Raw genomic sequence first — 16,998 nt, forward strand, 5'->3', positions numbered from 1 at the left:
GTGAACGAATGAATGAACGTTTGAAGAGAAAAGAGAAACAAGGAAAAATTAATTTCACATAGTATCATCTTTTTATTTCAAAAATCATTCATCTTGGATCAAAAGCAGGAGAGAAAGAAACCCCACCGTCTTTAACGTTACGCTTAATGACGTAACGTAAATCACAAATTAACACAATCTGCTTTTTTTACGAAGGACAGTTCATGAAAAAAAAAAAGACCTGATAACATTTCAGCTGTGTTTCTTGGATATAAAAATATTCTGAGCTTTGCCCGGTTTTCATTTTATCCCCCTTAATTGTAGAAAGAAACCATTAGAGCCTCACTTCAGAATAAGAAAACTGCCTCCGATCAGAAGCAGATGTGCACTGATAGATACGTCACGGTTATCTCGTTTGGTCAGAAGAAAGCACTTGAGCTCGAGATGCTCAGGAGTAGTGAGACGTGCGTAGATTTGACACGTTAGTACAGAATCGGTATACGTGAAAGCGGCATCGGGACGAGAATAGAAAAGCATCTGCGTGTCTCCAGTGCCAAGGGATTCGATCAGAAATGTATTTTAATGCAGCAGCTCTGTTTTATATGTAAAAAATATTTGACTTCCTGTTTCAAAAACATTCACAAAAAAAATAAAAAATCAAAGGAATATGTTCCCAAAGACAGACTCCATGTTTCCAACAGCCTGTTTAACAGAAACAAACAAACAAATAAACAATTAAAGGCAGCTACTCCTCTCACAAACATTTCTCTTTATCGTTTAGACGCTACAAGAATTACAGACTGCAAGACAAAAACATAAAATTGTTCGTTTTTATTGCGAACCCAAAGATTCTTCAACTAAATTCCACTTGGGGTGAAATGATTATAAATACATTAAAAACTAACAATGTATTGTAAATAGTGATGCCGTCGTATAGTTAGTGATGAAAGCCCTAAATCCGAGGGTTCGAGACGCCAGGCTTCCCGTCTCCACCGGCGGACCGAAGTCCGCTTCCTCCTTAGCAGCAGCTCCACATTAGATCTACAGCGATACAATACAAGTCAGATCCGATACACAACACGACACCGGTGTAATACAGCAGCACTTTATCCTTAAGGAAACAAATCTGCATTCGCACTTACATCGTCGATGTCCTCGTCATCATCTCCGATATCGTCGAACTGAATTTCGTCGTCGTCTCCGGGTCCGAACGTGTCCGTCTCATTGATTTTGGCTAAGGGGGGAAAAGAAAAAAAAAATGCAATTAATGAAGCTTTGAATCAGCATTTCTGTGAGATGAGGTGAATTCCAGGAAGACAGATACCGTGCTCTGGAAGCTCTCCGTACGCTTTCAGACTGCGAGCCTCATCAGCGTTGTACTTCAAAATAACATCTGCCTTCGTGTCCTGAAACAAACACAAACACCGAGTCAGCGACGGCGTCTTTGATACACGTATCATTCATTCATACACGTATAGCCTAATAATCAGAAAACCCACAAGCTTCGGATTGAAAGAGTTTTAAATAGAACGCTAATATTACTACCAGGTTGTAAACATGCGCTGAACAGACATCACGTTTCAGACCATGACTACGTTCTAACGTAACTGTTATAAGAATGTTTGTGTAATCATGGCTTAAGCTGGTTGTGGAAATCATAATAAAATGGAGGATTATGGGTAATTTACCAAGACGAGACCGCGTGGACATGAGTACTGAGGAATATCGTTCAACTCCTACTATAATGTAACATCCTCATCATGTGCCTAATGACCATGCAGCACACCTGAGCTGGAAACTCACCTGATAATCCCTCAGGCCGATGAGGATAATGTCCGACGTGTTGATCCAAACCTGGGAGAAGAAAGATGGTTTTCAGATAAGGGCGTTTGATAAACACACACCACAGCACTGAAAGTTCAAGCTACTGACTGTATAAATCTCAGAAACAAATTGTCGTTAATTAAGACACAGCAATCATTTTATTTACATTTAAATTCTTACATATTCAGTGACGGTGGGTAAAAACAAATGCGTGTGTGTTTACGACTGTCGATTATATGGATTTAATCGATAGTGCCAATACATGTGATCACGTTCAACATATAATCCTTTCAGTTTCCCATCCTTTAGTTTAATCCAGTGTGGTCGGAAAGATCAGCTGAGCCGAACTCTAACCTGTTCACAGTGTGATGAGATGGTGCTGAGTCAGCTGTGTGTGTGTGTGTGTGTGAGAGAGAGAGGTAGAGAGAGAGAAAGAGTGTTAGCGCGTGTGTGTGTGTGTGTGTATGTGAAACCTTTTTCCGGAGTTTTCCTCGGATGTGACAAAGCCGCTTGACACCATCGAAGCACATGGCCTCCAACCTGCCGTTTCCCAGCATCTTTATCACTTGAGCGTACTCTGAAAACCATTCAAGTGGTTTAAAAACATGATTTTTTTTTTTTCACACCACATCAGCTTTCAATGATTTAAAGGAAAAAAGTTTTACACCGAGTATGACTTTATACTTTGGATTACGCTCGTCCTCCATCTCTACCCAAGCAGAGTGATGCAGCATGGCTTTATTCTGTTCCCGTGTCTGGCATCAATCTATACACACATGCTGGGTTTCAGGGTGGAGATAAATGTATGTTACCTTGTCCATCCTCTTTAAACACCAGCTCCCTCTTCTCGGACTCGTTCTCGTTCTTACCACGTCGCCTGTTCTTTCCTCCTTTACCTAAAGACCAGAAGAGCAAAAACATAAGTCAATACCAAAAACCTGACTGGGGTGCAAATGTCACTCGCTGCACTTTAACACACATTCTCAAGAGAATACGGAATTTGCTTCACATGCAAAATACCTGTTTATTTTGTAAGTGAAGAAACACTTTCCCTCCTTGCCACACGGGGTGTGTGTGTGTGTGTGTGTCTGTGAGGAGTCGATTAGTGATGTCTGTGTTTCTAAACTTTGTTGTTTCTCTGACATGAATTCTGTAGGTTTGTACCTAAAGATCTGCTGCTGCTGCAATCATAAACACTGCTGTGTTGCTTACACCTTCTTACACACTCAATCTCCTCACACTGAACGTCCTGTATACACTCGTCTTTACTCCTCACACTGAACGTCCTGTATACACTCGTCTTTACTCCTCACACTGAACGTCCTGTATACACTCGTCTTTACTCCTCACACTGAACACCCTGTATACACTCGTCTTTACTCCTCACACTGAACACCCTGTATACACTCGTCTTTACTCCTCACACTGAACACCCTGTATACACTCGTCTTTACTCCTCACACTGAACACCCTGTATACACTCGTCTTTACTCCTCACACTGAACACCCTGTATACACTCGTCTTTACTCCTCACACTGAACGGCCTGTATACACTCGTCTTTACTCCTCACACTGAACACCCTGTATACACTCGTCTTTACTCCTCACACTGAACGTCCTGTATACACTCGTCTTTACTCCTCACACTGAACGTCCTGTATACACTCGTCTTCACTCCTCACACTGAACGTCCTGTATACACTCGTCTTTACTCCTCACACTGAACGTCCTGTATACACTCGTCTTTACTCCTCACACTGAACGTCCTGTATACACTCGTCTTCACTCCTCACACTGAACGTCCTGTATACACTCGTCTTTACTCCTCACACTGAACACCCTGTATACACTCGTCTTTACTCCTCACACTGAACGTCCTGTATACACTCGTCTTTACTCCTCACACTGAACGTCCTGTATACACTCGTCTTTACTCCTCACACTGAACACCCTGTATACACTCGTCTTTACTCCTCACACTGAACACCCTGTATACACTCGTCTTTACTCCTCACACTGAACACCCTGTATACACTCGTCTTTACTCCTCACACTGAACACCCTGTATACACTCGTCTTTACTCCTCACACTGGAACAGCTTATAACAGCTCTAGTTTGGTTCCTCTTTCTCGTGTCGGCTCGTCTCCGGAGACTAAAGAGTCAGGAATTGGTAGAACTTTGAGCGATAACCCGACACGACCCACACAGTGTTAGAGAACAGACAAGTCTAAAGTATTCATTCATTAAGTGCATAAAGCTTTATATCTCCTTTAGTTCCTGACTTCCTTTAGATCAGGAGTTCTGTCCATTTCGAGTCTGTTTCCTTTCTTTTCCTCAACACTGTCAGCTCTAACACGTTAATACAGGATTTGTTCAGCATGTGTTAGATACCCAGTTAAACCTTGTGTTAAAACAGATAAACATATACAAACTGATCCAGATTAATTAGATAAGGATGCATTTTTCTGCGTGAAGGAAATCGTTCATGTCAACAACTGCGCAGCTCAATTATTTATTTATTTATTTATTTGTTTGTTCACGACTTTTACTGACAGGAAAAAAAAATAAACAAACGGCGCTAAATAATATAAATAATATCAGTAACATCAAGTACAATTACATTCATCTTCACAAATCTGCTTCTTTTATTTTTAGAGCCGGATTAGATATTTTTTATTAATACAAACCGTTAAGATGCTAACACAAGATGCTAACACAGCCATGCTAACGCAGCCATGCTAACACCGTTAGCCTACATGCTTAACTTGCTCGTGCCCCAAATCCAGTTGTTTTTGTGAACCTCACAGACATAAATAAAAAACACTTTACCTTTATTTTTTGGCATGTTCTAGATATCCGACTGCTGCCTCCTGTATATAAAGATATTTATCTGTTTTATTGGACTTTAAAATGACTAATTTTATTCCTACAAACAGCAGGTAAGCGACACACAATCAGAGGGGAAAAAGCCTGCTGAATATAAAGCATGATGCGCATGTGCAGTTCATTCAAGACAAAAAACTTTATTGAAAAGTTCAAATGAATGAACATCATCATCATCATCATCTCTGCTTCATGAAATAATGTATATATGGATATGATATTTTTATACATATATATATATATATATATATATATATAATGAGTAGAAAAAACGTAAGTAGAGATACAGTATGTATTTATGCATGTATCTACATTATAGGCCAAAAGTTTGTGCACCCCTGACCACCACAACCATGTGTTCTTCCACATCATTCCCCAAACTCTGCCCACAGAGTCGGAAGCACACAATTGTACTGAATTTCTTTGTGCACTTACACATTAAACATTACAATTTATCTTCATTGGAGCTAAGAAGCATGTAGCATCGTGCTGTGACATCGTGTTTCATATCTTAGCAATACTTCTGTAAAAGAAGGCCACACTAGTGATATCTAGATAAGGTTCAAATGAGAGCCCGGAGTCAATAATCACACCAGAACTTTTACCGCTTTCACATGATGAGAGAGAAAGCCCATCGAGAGCTACTCTGCCATCAGAAAGCTTACTCTTGTCTGCATGTGGTCCTAGTACAAGGGGGAAGTTAGTAAGCATCCACTGTTTAATGTCTTTCACGCATTAGTTAGTGTTAGTGTAATTATGAATTACTAATTGGACGTTGCTGGATGTCTGTATAATCTTCACCTGTATGGTTTGGATGATCCTGCGCTTTGGCTGCCAGGATGTGTTCTGCTGTTGATGCTTTTCTGCTCAGCACGTTTGTACAGAGTGATTTCTGTAGACTTTCTCTCTCTCATTAACAAGGCCAGCTAATTTTTTAACACATATTTTTGTAAAAGAATATCTATCCGAGCAGACGTTTCTGAAACACACACATACAGCACTAACAACCATTTTGAGGAACATTAACAAAGCTCCTGACCCATAAATACAAGATTTCTTGCACCAAGCTGCTGCTACGTGATTGGCTGATTACGTAACTGTGTCACTGGGCCTATTATAGTGGTCATGGAAACTACAATCCTAATATTATCTGCAAATTGGAAATAGACAATTAAATGGCACCATATTTGGAGGGTGGTGTCTTTCTTTTGGCTTCTCTTTATGTTATTTATATTGTTTGTTTGGATTATATAAATCATTTACCTGTGTATACTGATGGCATTTATGTATACCACATAGCTATATCTCTCTTGTTGTTATTTATGTTTATATGCAATTAAAAAAAAAAGAATCTTATAATCCTCATCCTCTATAAACCTCATTCTTTGTTTCTTCATAAAAAAGGTTTACTCCACGTGAAATAAACGATGTTTCAATCACACACACACACACACACACACACACACAAAAGAAGCAACAAAAACTTGTTCCAGCATTTTGTTTCTTTTCAAGTTAACAAAGAAAGAAGACGACAATGTGAACAAAACGTATCTTCACAAAAAAAGAAAAGAAAAAAAGAAACACAAACATGGACTTTACCTCACACACACACACACGCACACACGCACGCACACGGACACGTGCGCGCGCACACACATCAAGCACGAGCTGCTAGATTTCCACATACTAACATTAGGTAAAGCAGCCATTTATTGCGGTTCTAAAAAAATATACTTAATAGTGCTTCGAAATCCATTTTGTCTTCAACTCAAAATCAATTATTATATATATTAAAAAAAAACAAAAAAACGCGAAGACGTCCGAGTATTTATGCGTCTCGTGAACCTGAGTCTGATAAAGTCACGTGCTGCGGTGTGTTTGTGCTCTTTAACGTCGTGTGGAAAGCTGAAGGCTGAGTGAAAATTACACACCATCACTTTTATCGCTTCTCTCTCTCTCTCTCTGGGTTCCGGAATCATTTACAGAACCTTCCACGTTTTTTTTTAGGGTTTTTAAATCAAACTAAAAAAAAAGGAAGAAAAAGGAATTTCTGTGTCTTCTGATGGCTTTAAGTTTCACATGATGCTCATCATGTTTATCAGAATGATACTGAACTCACATTTAATGGTTTTCCCCTTGTGGTGTTTTTAACTAATACAGAATGGCACAGAACTTTAAATGATGGATTCCAATTTAAAGATTAAAAATCAAAATTCTTTAAAATGTGCATTTTATGTAAATTAGGCTAGGATTCTCAGTAAAAAAAAGTCACCAATTTAAATAACTAACTAAAGCCCAACTAGGTAAAATGTTAGCTAGTTAGTTAAACTGGGCATCGAGTAAACATTACGATTTTATTTCACTGAAATCTGAAAGCTTTTTTTGGGGGGAATCTCCAGATGTTTGACCTTGAGCTGAATTTGCATATCATTTACATAAATCTGCATATTTCACTAGTGATTTTTTTTGCCCTGTGTTATTTATTCTGAATCTCAAAACTATTAATTATTCAAAAGTAATTTTAATGATATACTTTTAAAGGCAAATTCCAAACATTTTTTTGTACAAAAAAACAGTTTAATTGAACATATTTACTGCATGTAATCATAATCACTAAATCATCTAAACTTCATATTCAGATCCTTTATAACCCTCACGCTTAGCCAATCAGAGTTTAGTTTTTTTTTCCTTAAAGCTTGATAAAAATTCTTTGATTTTATTTTGGTACATAAAGACGTTTATATCTCTGTAACATAAAGTAAAGAATTTAATATTACGCTTGATTTTTGTTCCCAGAAAAATAAGAATAAAATCAGGTTTGCAAAAAAAAAAAAAAAACCATTCGATTCGTAACAAGTGTATAATCTGGAGTGTGTTTTGCTTCTTTTTTTGCAGAGAAATAGTGAAAATTCTGTTTATCTGTTCTCATTTCATAACACGACAGCATACAGTCTCTTTAATACAATAATATTGTTCTCTACCAGCTTTATATAAAAAGAATATTACAGTATATTACAAGTTCATATGCATGAGTCAGTCTCTTGTTTCCCAAAGAAAGTCTACAGAATGTTCCGGATGCTTTTTTTCCCAAAGATTTTATTGATCCGCTTCGGTGGCGGATGAGGAAGATTTGGATGGTCCACCAGGGGGCCTCAGAGCCCAGGCTTGCCCTTAGGTCTAGGGGCGGATGGGCGGCAGGCTGGGTGTCAGGTGTGCGTCAGGCTGGGCGGCAGGCAGGCAGGCAGGGGCTGAGCCGTGTGCTTGCACCGGGCCGTGAGGTCTGTGGTTGGTTGCTTGGTGTAATAGGCGGAACTTCAGAGTGCGGTGGAGGTCACTTTCTTCACTCCTCGACGCTGAGCGAGAATGGAGCAGCCCACGGGTTCTAGAATGGGGGGAACGTTCCTGTTCAAGGCGGAGTACGTCGCAGCCATGGCGCCCTGTCAGAACACGCACAACGTATAAACAGATAGATGACGTGAGATCTTAAGGCTACGCCACGGTCATGTGACATCATAAACAAAATCAGCTCCAAATGTATTATTATTATTATTATTATTATTATTATTATTATTATTTTAAACTAGCTGCATTTTGAATCAAACAATAAACTGCTACTGGATTCTGATTGGTTGGAAGATGCTGACTAATGTTCTTACAAATCACAGTTTATAACTAAAGAGCTGGCTATAAAAACATCACACGGGCACAAAGTGCCGATTACCGACAGGTAAGAGATTGTTATAAACTTAACCTGGTGAAGACGTTGTTATAGGGCAGGAATCAGCCTGGGTGTGTTTAATTTATCTCCACCTCATCACACATGACACGGAAAGGTTTGCGTCTGTTTTACACTAAAACGTTCTCTTTAATTTCTTCCTTCATCTGATTTAGCTCGAAAGGCTGAAAGCCGTAATACGATATCGCTGTAATCAGCTTTTCTGCCTCGAGCAATTCTACTGAACATGACGCAGGTATCAGGGTGCAGATCAAGTCAAGTCAAGTCACCTTTATTGTCACATCACCACAGCACATGTGCCATGGTGAGTGAAATTCTTGGGCTCATGACCCTGTAAACCCCGAGTGTCCCCGGTGTTCGTACCTTGACGAGATGAGGAGCGTCCTGTCTGTTCAGCTGGTATTTGGGGAGCTGGTCTTTGTGGACGATCCACGGATGCCTCAGCACTTGTGCGGCCGTTAATCTCTGATGAGGATCTACGTGGAGCATTTTAGATACCAGGTCCTGAGGGTTGTCAAGATGACGTTTAAGGAACTGGGGTGTAAAGAAATAAACCTTTATACTGATTCGAGGCTTAATAGGTTAAAAAGTGACGACACCTTTGCTTCGGCCGAGACGGAGTTCCAGTATCCTCCTGTGGTCGAGAACTTCCCGCTGCCGATCCGAGCCAGAATCTCCTCCGGTGTGTCTTCGGGTCCGTTGGCGAACGGAGTGAAGCTGCAAAACAGTCCAAAGTCATTTTAAATCCCAGTGAAGTGCAAAATGTTTTGGTTTTATAAACGCTGGATTTTCAGATTTACCCTGTGAGCATTGTGTAGAGAAGGACCCCCAGACTCCAGACGTCACACGCGGCATCGTAGCCCTGCTTCTTCAACACCTACGGGACACAGTTAGTTATTTCTGCTTTAACCTGACACACACACACACATACACACACACACACACACACACACACACACACAAACTCCTCCTTTGTACGGCGACGTGTACCTCTGGTGCTACAAAGTTAGCGGTGTAGCACGGCGTCATCAGAAGCCCGTTTTCTGCTCTCAGCTGCTTGGCAAAGCCAAAGTCACAGATCCGGATGGACTCCGGGTTTCCGGATTCGTCCACGTAGAGAATGTTACTGGGCTTGAGGTCTCTGTGGACCACCTGAGAACACGGAACAAGGGAATTGAGGCTGTGGATATTATCAGCATGCACACGGACACTGGAACGACTGTAAGTGCTGCTGCTTGTGGCCGGGGAAATGATTGTGGAATTTTGGGAATGATTATGGAATGATGAGGATATTATGTTAGGGAATTATCTGAAATTATGGGGTTGCCGTGAAATTATGGAGATATTATGTTGGGAAATAATGGGAATGTTGGAGGTGATAGTGACGCCTGGGAACAAGATGGATGATGGGAATGTTGGAGAAGTGACTGAGGATGTTATGATGTGGATGTTGGTCGGAATAACGGGGGAAGCTGAGGATAAACCGGAATGATGGGGATATCGAGATTGATGTGGATGATTACCCCTTGCGCATGAAGGTACTCTACGGTCTTGGTGATGGTGTAGAGCACGGCGCTGGCCTCCCTCTCAGAGAAGAACTTCTGTCTGAGGATCTTATCCAGCAGCTCCCCTCCTTTCAGCAGCTCCGTCACCAGGAAAACAGAGCGGCCGTCGTCGTACACCTGCAGGACGCAGAGATGTACGAAGGACAAAGCTTAGTCGTTTTACCGGAAAAATAAAAGCACATCACACGGCGATCACGTGTCGCCGGCTGGAAGGGCGTGGCGCTCGAGCACGATGAACACACTCACATCCTTTAAAGTGATGATGTTGGGATGCTGGCCGTAGCGTAAGAGGATTTCCACCTCGTCCGTCGGATCCCTTTTGGCTTTGTTGATGATCTAATTAGAAGAAGAAAAAAACAAAACGAACGTATTTCAGGTTACGATATTTATTCTAGTGATCTTAACAGAAGGTTCGAGCAGAAGCGAGCGGTCACCTTGACGGCGTACTCCATGCCGGTGTTCTTGTGAATGCAGCGCTTGCAGATGGAGTACGAGCCGACGCCGATGTCCTCCCTGACCTCGTACGAGTCTCCGAACTGCGACGTGTTCCTGTGAAGTTGCTGCGTCGAGGACAAAAGAGGACAAGAGACTAGTCCAGGCCTGTCCTCTACCAGCTCATGCAGCTACACCGAGCCTCGTTATAATAAACATCGAACTATTTTCTGTGTGTTACCGAGTCTGTGATGAAACATCTCGCGGATGGAAAAAGAATGAGGCGTAAAGATAAGACAATAATAAGACAAGCGTGGAATGTTTTCTTCAGATTTTCATTCCAACTAAGCAGAAGCCACACCTGAGTCATCTGGAAGCCAAGATCAACTCATCAATCAGGTGGAATCAGGTGTGGCTCCTGCGTGATGGGACGGAAAACCTGCTCAGACACACTGCGCTTTCTGAACAAGACCAGACCCCTGTCTTAAACAGTGAACGTTTCAACTTTTAAAACTATTGGCACCCCAAAACAATAAGCTTAGTATGGCGTACGGCATTGTTTGATATTTGATACGTCTAAGGTGTTGTGCTCTGAGGCACTTTTCCTTGTTACACAGTAGACATTTGGAACCGAATCCTAAACTGCGTTCTTCCGACCTTCAGCAGGCCGATCTGGGTGATCCTCTGCCTTTGGTAGACTCAGATTCATCTCTGAGATAATCAAAGCCGGCATTACAGACCACGCCACACTCGACATCACATGGTCTCCAGCTACTGTGCTGTTGGCTCATGATTAATTCACGTGTTCATTAGTTCAGGTGCCCAGGCGTTCCTAATAAAGTGCTCGGCGAGTGTAATGTAATTATTCTATATATATTATGTGCTCCCTTGGAGGGTGCTAATAATTTTGGAGTTGTCATCACACCCCGTAATAAGAAGTCGGGTGTGTGTGTGTGTGTGTGTGTGTGTATTTACCTGCATTATAGAGCTGATGTTGCTCTGCAGCGGTTGTGTTTCCTCCTCTGAGGTGATGGCCACAAAGCTGAAACCTCTGAAGAGCTGATGAGCGTTTGCACTAGGGGGCACACCTGGTGAGTCTATACACACACACACACACACACACACACACACACACACACACCCACCCACACACACACACACACGCACGCACGCGCGCACACACACGCGGACACACACGCGGACACACACGCGGACACAGACACACACAGACACAGACACAGACACAGACACAGACACACACACAGACACACACACACAGACACACACAGACACACACAGACACACACACAAAAGACACACACAGACACACACAGACACACACAGACAGACACAGACAGACACAGACAGACACAGACACACACGCGCACACACACAGACACAGACATACACAGACACACACAGACACAGACACACACACACAAAAGACACACACACACAAAAGACACACACACACACACAGACACAGAGACACACACAGACACACACACACACACACACACACACACACAGACACACACACAGACACACACACAGACACACACACAGACACACACACAGACACACACAGACACACACAGACACACACACAGACACACACACAGACACACACACACAGACACAGACACACACACACAGACACAGACAGACACACACAGACACACACACAAAGACACACACACAGTAAGCAAACTTCCTGTGCTTCTCTCCCACACTTATTTAGAGGTTTATGAGTAATTCAGTGAACATCTTCTTCTCTGCTTGTTATCAGTTTCTCTGGAACCTCGTTACTGATTTTCAGAGTCGATCACGGCTCCCGTGGGGCCTCGAGAAATGAAAGGAACACGAAGTTAAACCTTCGCTCTGCCGACCCACCTTTGGGAGTTTTAGCCGTGAATTCTGGGTCGAAGTAAAACGTGTCGTCGGGTCGCCCGGATGCAGGTTTGAAAGGTGGCAGAATCTCTCGCCGAAATAATTTCTAGTGATTACAAAAAGAAAAAAACAAAGAAAAAAAAGTTTAATTCAAGTTTAATTCTAGTCACATCCAAAACCTGACATTTCAGAGACTTCTGGCTGCCATAGTAAATAAATAAATAGATAGATAGATAGATAGATAGATAGATAGATAGATAGATAGATAGATAGATAGATAGATAGATAAACAAACAAACAAACAAATAAATAAATAAATAGTAGTTACATTAAAAATAGATGTACAAGTGTAGAAAAAATATATAGAAAATATAAATAAATATATATCTGTATTCAGAATGATGGTAACTGTGTGTACTGTGAATGAAGAGCAGATTTATTCCGTAGAACAGCGCGGCTTTACTGCAGTCCCGCCTGTGACCCAAATCGCACGGCCTCGTTCTAATACGTTATCGTTTCTATAGCAACAGCTTAGGGGATTTACAGCGAACATGCTCCGTAATCTAAAACGGACGGATTATAAAAACAGACCGTTGTCGTCACGATGAAACTTTTTCTCAGCAGGCATCTCAGGAGTTAAGGAGTCTCCAGTGTCGGTGCTGCGTAACCGTCACCGTGGCAACAGGAACCGTGACAAGCTTTTTATTTCTGATCTTAATCAAACCAGCTACTGATCGAATTTCTGATTAGATGTGCTAGAAAATAATGATAACAGGAACAGACTTGTTTTATGGAGGTTCCAGGACCTTACATGTGACTGATAACATTGGTTGGAAGAGAAAGAGCTCGTGCTGTTCTGGGGAACATGAGCCATGTCAGGGTCGTGTGTTATTTTTAACATTTAACACACACTTACGTTCCAGTCGATAGAAGCGTAAAATTGGTGTCTCTTGATTTCTTCGACGCCGTCTGGACCTGCGCCTGTAGAAACACATTGCGACAGCTGTGGCTCGGTTTCAGACGAAGTCATCAGCGTAAATGTTACGATTTCACAACACTGAGGAGTAAACCATTACACCGTCTGTGTGTGTGTGTGTGTGTGTGTGTGTGTGTGTGTGTGTGTGTGTGTGTGTGTGTGTGTGTGTGCATGCTAGACTTACCCAGCCGGTTGGAAGGGTTTCGTTTGAACAGGTTCCGTAGGAGACTCTGAGCCTCCTGGCTGAGGAACTGAGGCATGCCCAGCTTTGCTCTACAGGAGCATTCGACAGAATAAACAATATTAATAATAATAATAATAATAATAATAATAATAATAATAATAATTATAATATTCAATCCCAAAGAAAACGCATCACCTCAAACATGAGAACAGAACGTCCTGATTAACGTACAGGCGACGCGGCTGGGACTGAACGCAAAGGAACGAGTAGAAGGATCGGTAGAGGAGTCTGATAGTGTGAGGAGAAGAATAAACAGACGGTTGGATGGATGTGATGGATAGATGCATGTTTGGATGGATGTGATGGATAAATGGAGGGTTGGATGGATGTGATGGATAAATGGAGGGTTAGATGGATGTGATGGATAAATAGAGGGTTGGATTTATGTGATGGATAAATGGAGGGTTGGATGGATGGATTTGAAGGATGAATAGGTGGTTGATGGTTGATGGATTTGATGGACCGATGATTGACAGTTAACGTTTGGGTCGCATGGATGTATCGATGGAGACGGGATGGATGTGATGGGATCAGATGGATGGATGGATAAGGGCATAAGATACGGTAGATAAATCCATAAATAAAAGGATCAGATGAAAGGATGGACAAGTGAGTCGAAGGATAAATAAAGGAATAGTTGAATTTACTTGACGGACGGTTAATGGATGAGATGGATAGATACATAGGGTGGGATGGATGGATAGATAGATGGTTAGTGGATGAGCCGCATTGATAAACAAGATGGGATGAGAGGATACAACAGATGTAATGGGAACCGGATGGATGGATGGATGGATGTATGGGATAAATAAATGAGATGGAAAAATAGACAGAGGGGATAGACAGAAAAATAAGAATGTGGATGGATGGATGGATAGAGAGAGAGCAGATAGCTAATGGATGAATTGGGTAGACAAATGGAATGACTCGGATGGGTGGAGACAGAAGTTGTGATGGGACGAGACGGATGGACAGACGACAGAAGGATCGAAAGATAAATGATATGGACAGCTAGATGGATGAATGAATGAATAGATGGGATAAAGAAGAAGAAATGAATGGACTGGACAGACTGACGGATGATGGATTGTTGGGTGGATGTTATAGACAGATGGGTGAGAGAATATAAAGAGGGTGATGAACTGAATAAACAGATGGTGTAGATGGATTGACGTGAAGGAAAGGAAACGGATGCTCGGATAGATTCGACTCAGGAATCGAGGAATCAAATAAACTGGATGAAGGGACAGATGGATCTATGGATTATTGGATGGATGGATGGATGGATGGATGGATGGGACAGATGTGATGAAATGAGATCAGAGCCCTCTGGGGTTTGTGTCTGGTTTATCTAGACTGCAGCTGGTGATCATTGTCTACCGGTTTGTTATAAACTTACTGATTAGCAGCGCTGCGTGTAGAAATACGTGACAAATCCTTAACGCAGAAACATCTCCAGCGCTATTGTGTTGTTTATCCTGCTAATCATTCCTAACTCTGAGCCCGGAGACCCGAACGGACCAAAGTTCAGACGTGTAACCGTGAATAAGTGGGAAGTCGTCAAGAACCGTGACGAGATAAATAAGGAAGTCATAAGAGACCTTCGATAAGCTAACTAAGGTCACGTAGGTTCTCCTGAATGAACACAGCATGGAATAGGATGGTCAGGGGTGCGCAAACTTTCGCCCATATCGCGTATGTTCATCTCTGATTTCATTCCCTAAATGTGCCTCGACACCGAGGATGAGTCAGTTTGTCATGGACACTGAATCATCTGCGTTCCAGTGAAGGAGCTCCTTGTTATTACGGTCCTAAGCCTTCGACTCGGCTGTGTTCATTCTGCTACCCGCGCATCTGCCCGAGCCTGGGGCACTTCATTAAAGTCCACTTCAAACAGCATTAGTCACTGTGATCCCCATCCAGCCTGATGTGGTTATAGTAGGTGAAGTGTTAGAGCGCTGGTGCTCAAGTATGACCTCGTCCTCCATCAGTGGCTCTTACATTCTGACGCTAAGCGTACGGCTTCGTTCACGCGTAACGAGCGGCGCAAATTCTACAGGGCATTTATTTATTTATTTATTTTTTCTACAGGGTGTAGAACAGGGAGCTTCCAGTGACGTATTTTCTTCTCAGCCAATCGGGTTGCCAGTTGCAAGACGGGAGACGGTGTGAAGTGAAAATCGTATCCGGCTAACAGGTTATGCTAGTTTGTTAGCTGATACCGAGTAAGACTGGGAAGTGTGTCGTTATGGTAACAGTGTGTGGTGAATATTGCTGTGAATTTTTCTCTTTACCCCGAAAGCTAAATATTACAGTCACAAGTCACGCAGGTTTGCTGACTGTAGAGTCGTCGGACACTTTACGTCCCGGGACGTGTCCCCCAGGAAGCCCTCGTGTCCGTGTCCCTGTCTGCACTTTACACATAACGTCCATCGTCCATCACGGGATTTTAATCATATCGAACATTTTTCTGATTTTCTGTGTGAACTCACTTCAGGATCATGGTCATGGTCTCTTTGCGGTCCTTGCCTTGGAAGGGAAGCGTCCCGGTTAACATTTCAAACTGCAGACACAAAATGGAGATGGTGAACAGAGTGATGTGTAACAGAAGCGACAAAGTGACGCCTGGCAGAACGTCGCGCCGCTCACCATGAGCACGCCGTACGACCACCAGTCGGCGCTGTGGGTGTGGCCTCGCCGGTTCACCACCTCGGGAGCCATGTACTCCACCGTCCCACAGAACGAGTACGCCTTGTTCTCGTGATCGATCGACTCCTTACTGAGGCCGAAGTCTACAACACACACACACACACACACACACACACACACACACACACACACACACACACACACACACACACACAAAAGTCGGTTGGTAAAAAACTTCTTAGATTTTTGGTAAGGAAAATAAAATGTAAGTAATGATTTTAATCATTTTTAATTCGGCTCTACGTTAGTTTCCTGCTCTTAACAATTCTGCCCAGAAATTAGCCCCGCCTCCAGCAGAAACATAACTCCTGAACCCCGCCCCTTTTCCTTAAAAGGAAGCTTGTAATCTGTGTGTACTTTTGTGAACTAATTGATAGTTCTGAGTCTCTGAGGAGAACACAGGCATGATGATGATGATGATGATGAGGAGGAGGAGGAGGAGGAGGAGGAGGAAAGGGCAGTGGTCTAGAATTACTCACCTGTCAGCTTAATGTGGCCTTCCTCGTCCAGCAGGATGCTGAAATCACACAAATTTAGATGTCAGAAGATACGCAGACAGACAGACGGTCAGACAGACGTAAGGACAGATGGAAAGACAGACAGACGGAAGGACAGACAGAGAGACACACAGACAGACAGGCGGACAGACAGACACAGAGATGGACAGACAGAGACTGACAGACAGGTGGACAGTCAGACGGACAGACAGACGGACAGAAAGTCAGACAGGCGGACAGACAGGTGGAGAGACAGGGGGA

The 16,998-nt window shown here is 42.5% G+C and overlaps 2 protein-coding genes across 6 annotated transcripts in view; both read right to left on the minus strand.

The window, feature by feature from the left end:
* Positions 1-795: 795 nt before the first annotated feature.
* On the minus strand, positions 796-4,793 carry eif1axb (eukaryotic translation initiation factor 1A X-linked b). The gene is made up of 7 exons (XM_027177035.2): positions 4,635-4,793; positions 2,616-2,699; positions 2,277-2,380; positions 1,783-1,833; positions 1,304-1,385; positions 1,122-1,213; positions 796-1,020 (listed from the first exon to the last, which is right to left on the minus strand). Exons 1-7 carry the CDS (start codon positions 4,648-4,650, stop codon positions 1,015-1,017), a joined length of 435 nt encoding a protein of 144 aa, XP_027032836.1. The 5' UTR covers positions 4,651-4,793; the 3' UTR covers positions 796-1,014.
* A 2,285-nt stretch (positions 4,794-7,078) lies between these two features.
* The window catches only part of rps6ka3b (ribosomal protein S6 kinase, polypeptide 3b), a 40,709-nt gene continuing 30,789 nt past the window's right edge, over positions 7,079-16,998 (minus strand). For all 5 annotated transcript variants that reach the window (XM_047808691.1, XM_027175631.2, XM_047808692.1 and 2 more), the window contains 15 exons: positions 16,720-16,757; positions 16,181-16,323; positions 16,024-16,094; positions 13,472-13,560; positions 13,228-13,292; positions 12,315-12,417; positions 11,397-11,518; positions 10,424-10,549; positions 10,236-10,325; positions 9,948-10,106; positions 9,415-9,576; positions 9,225-9,301; positions 9,024-9,141; positions 8,788-8,928; positions 7,079-8,125 (listed from right to left, as the gene is read on the minus strand). In XM_047808691.1, the coding sequence (XP_047664647.1) occupies positions 8,003-8,125; positions 8,788-8,928; positions 9,024-9,141; positions 9,225-9,301; positions 9,415-9,576; positions 9,948-10,106; positions 10,236-10,325; positions 10,424-10,549; positions 11,397-11,518; positions 12,315-12,417; positions 13,228-13,292; positions 13,472-13,560; positions 16,024-16,094; positions 16,181-16,323; positions 16,720-16,757 (1,627 nt within the window). In that variant the 3' untranslated portion in view covers positions 7,079-8,002. The remainder of the gene's footprint in view (positions 8,126-8,787; positions 8,929-9,023; positions 9,142-9,224; positions 9,302-9,414; positions 9,577-9,947; positions 10,107-10,235; positions 10,326-10,423; positions 10,550-11,396; positions 11,519-12,314; positions 12,418-13,227; positions 13,293-13,471; positions 13,561-16,023; positions 16,095-16,180; positions 16,324-16,719; positions 16,758-16,998) is intronic.

The sequence above is a fragment of the Tachysurus fulvidraco genome, chromosome 25 (genome assembly GCF_022655615.1).
Source record: "Tachysurus fulvidraco isolate hzauxx_2018 chromosome 25, HZAU_PFXX_2.0, whole genome shotgun sequence".
Taxonomy (NCBI): domain Eukaryota; kingdom Metazoa; phylum Chordata; class Actinopteri; order Siluriformes; family Bagridae; genus Tachysurus; species Tachysurus fulvidraco.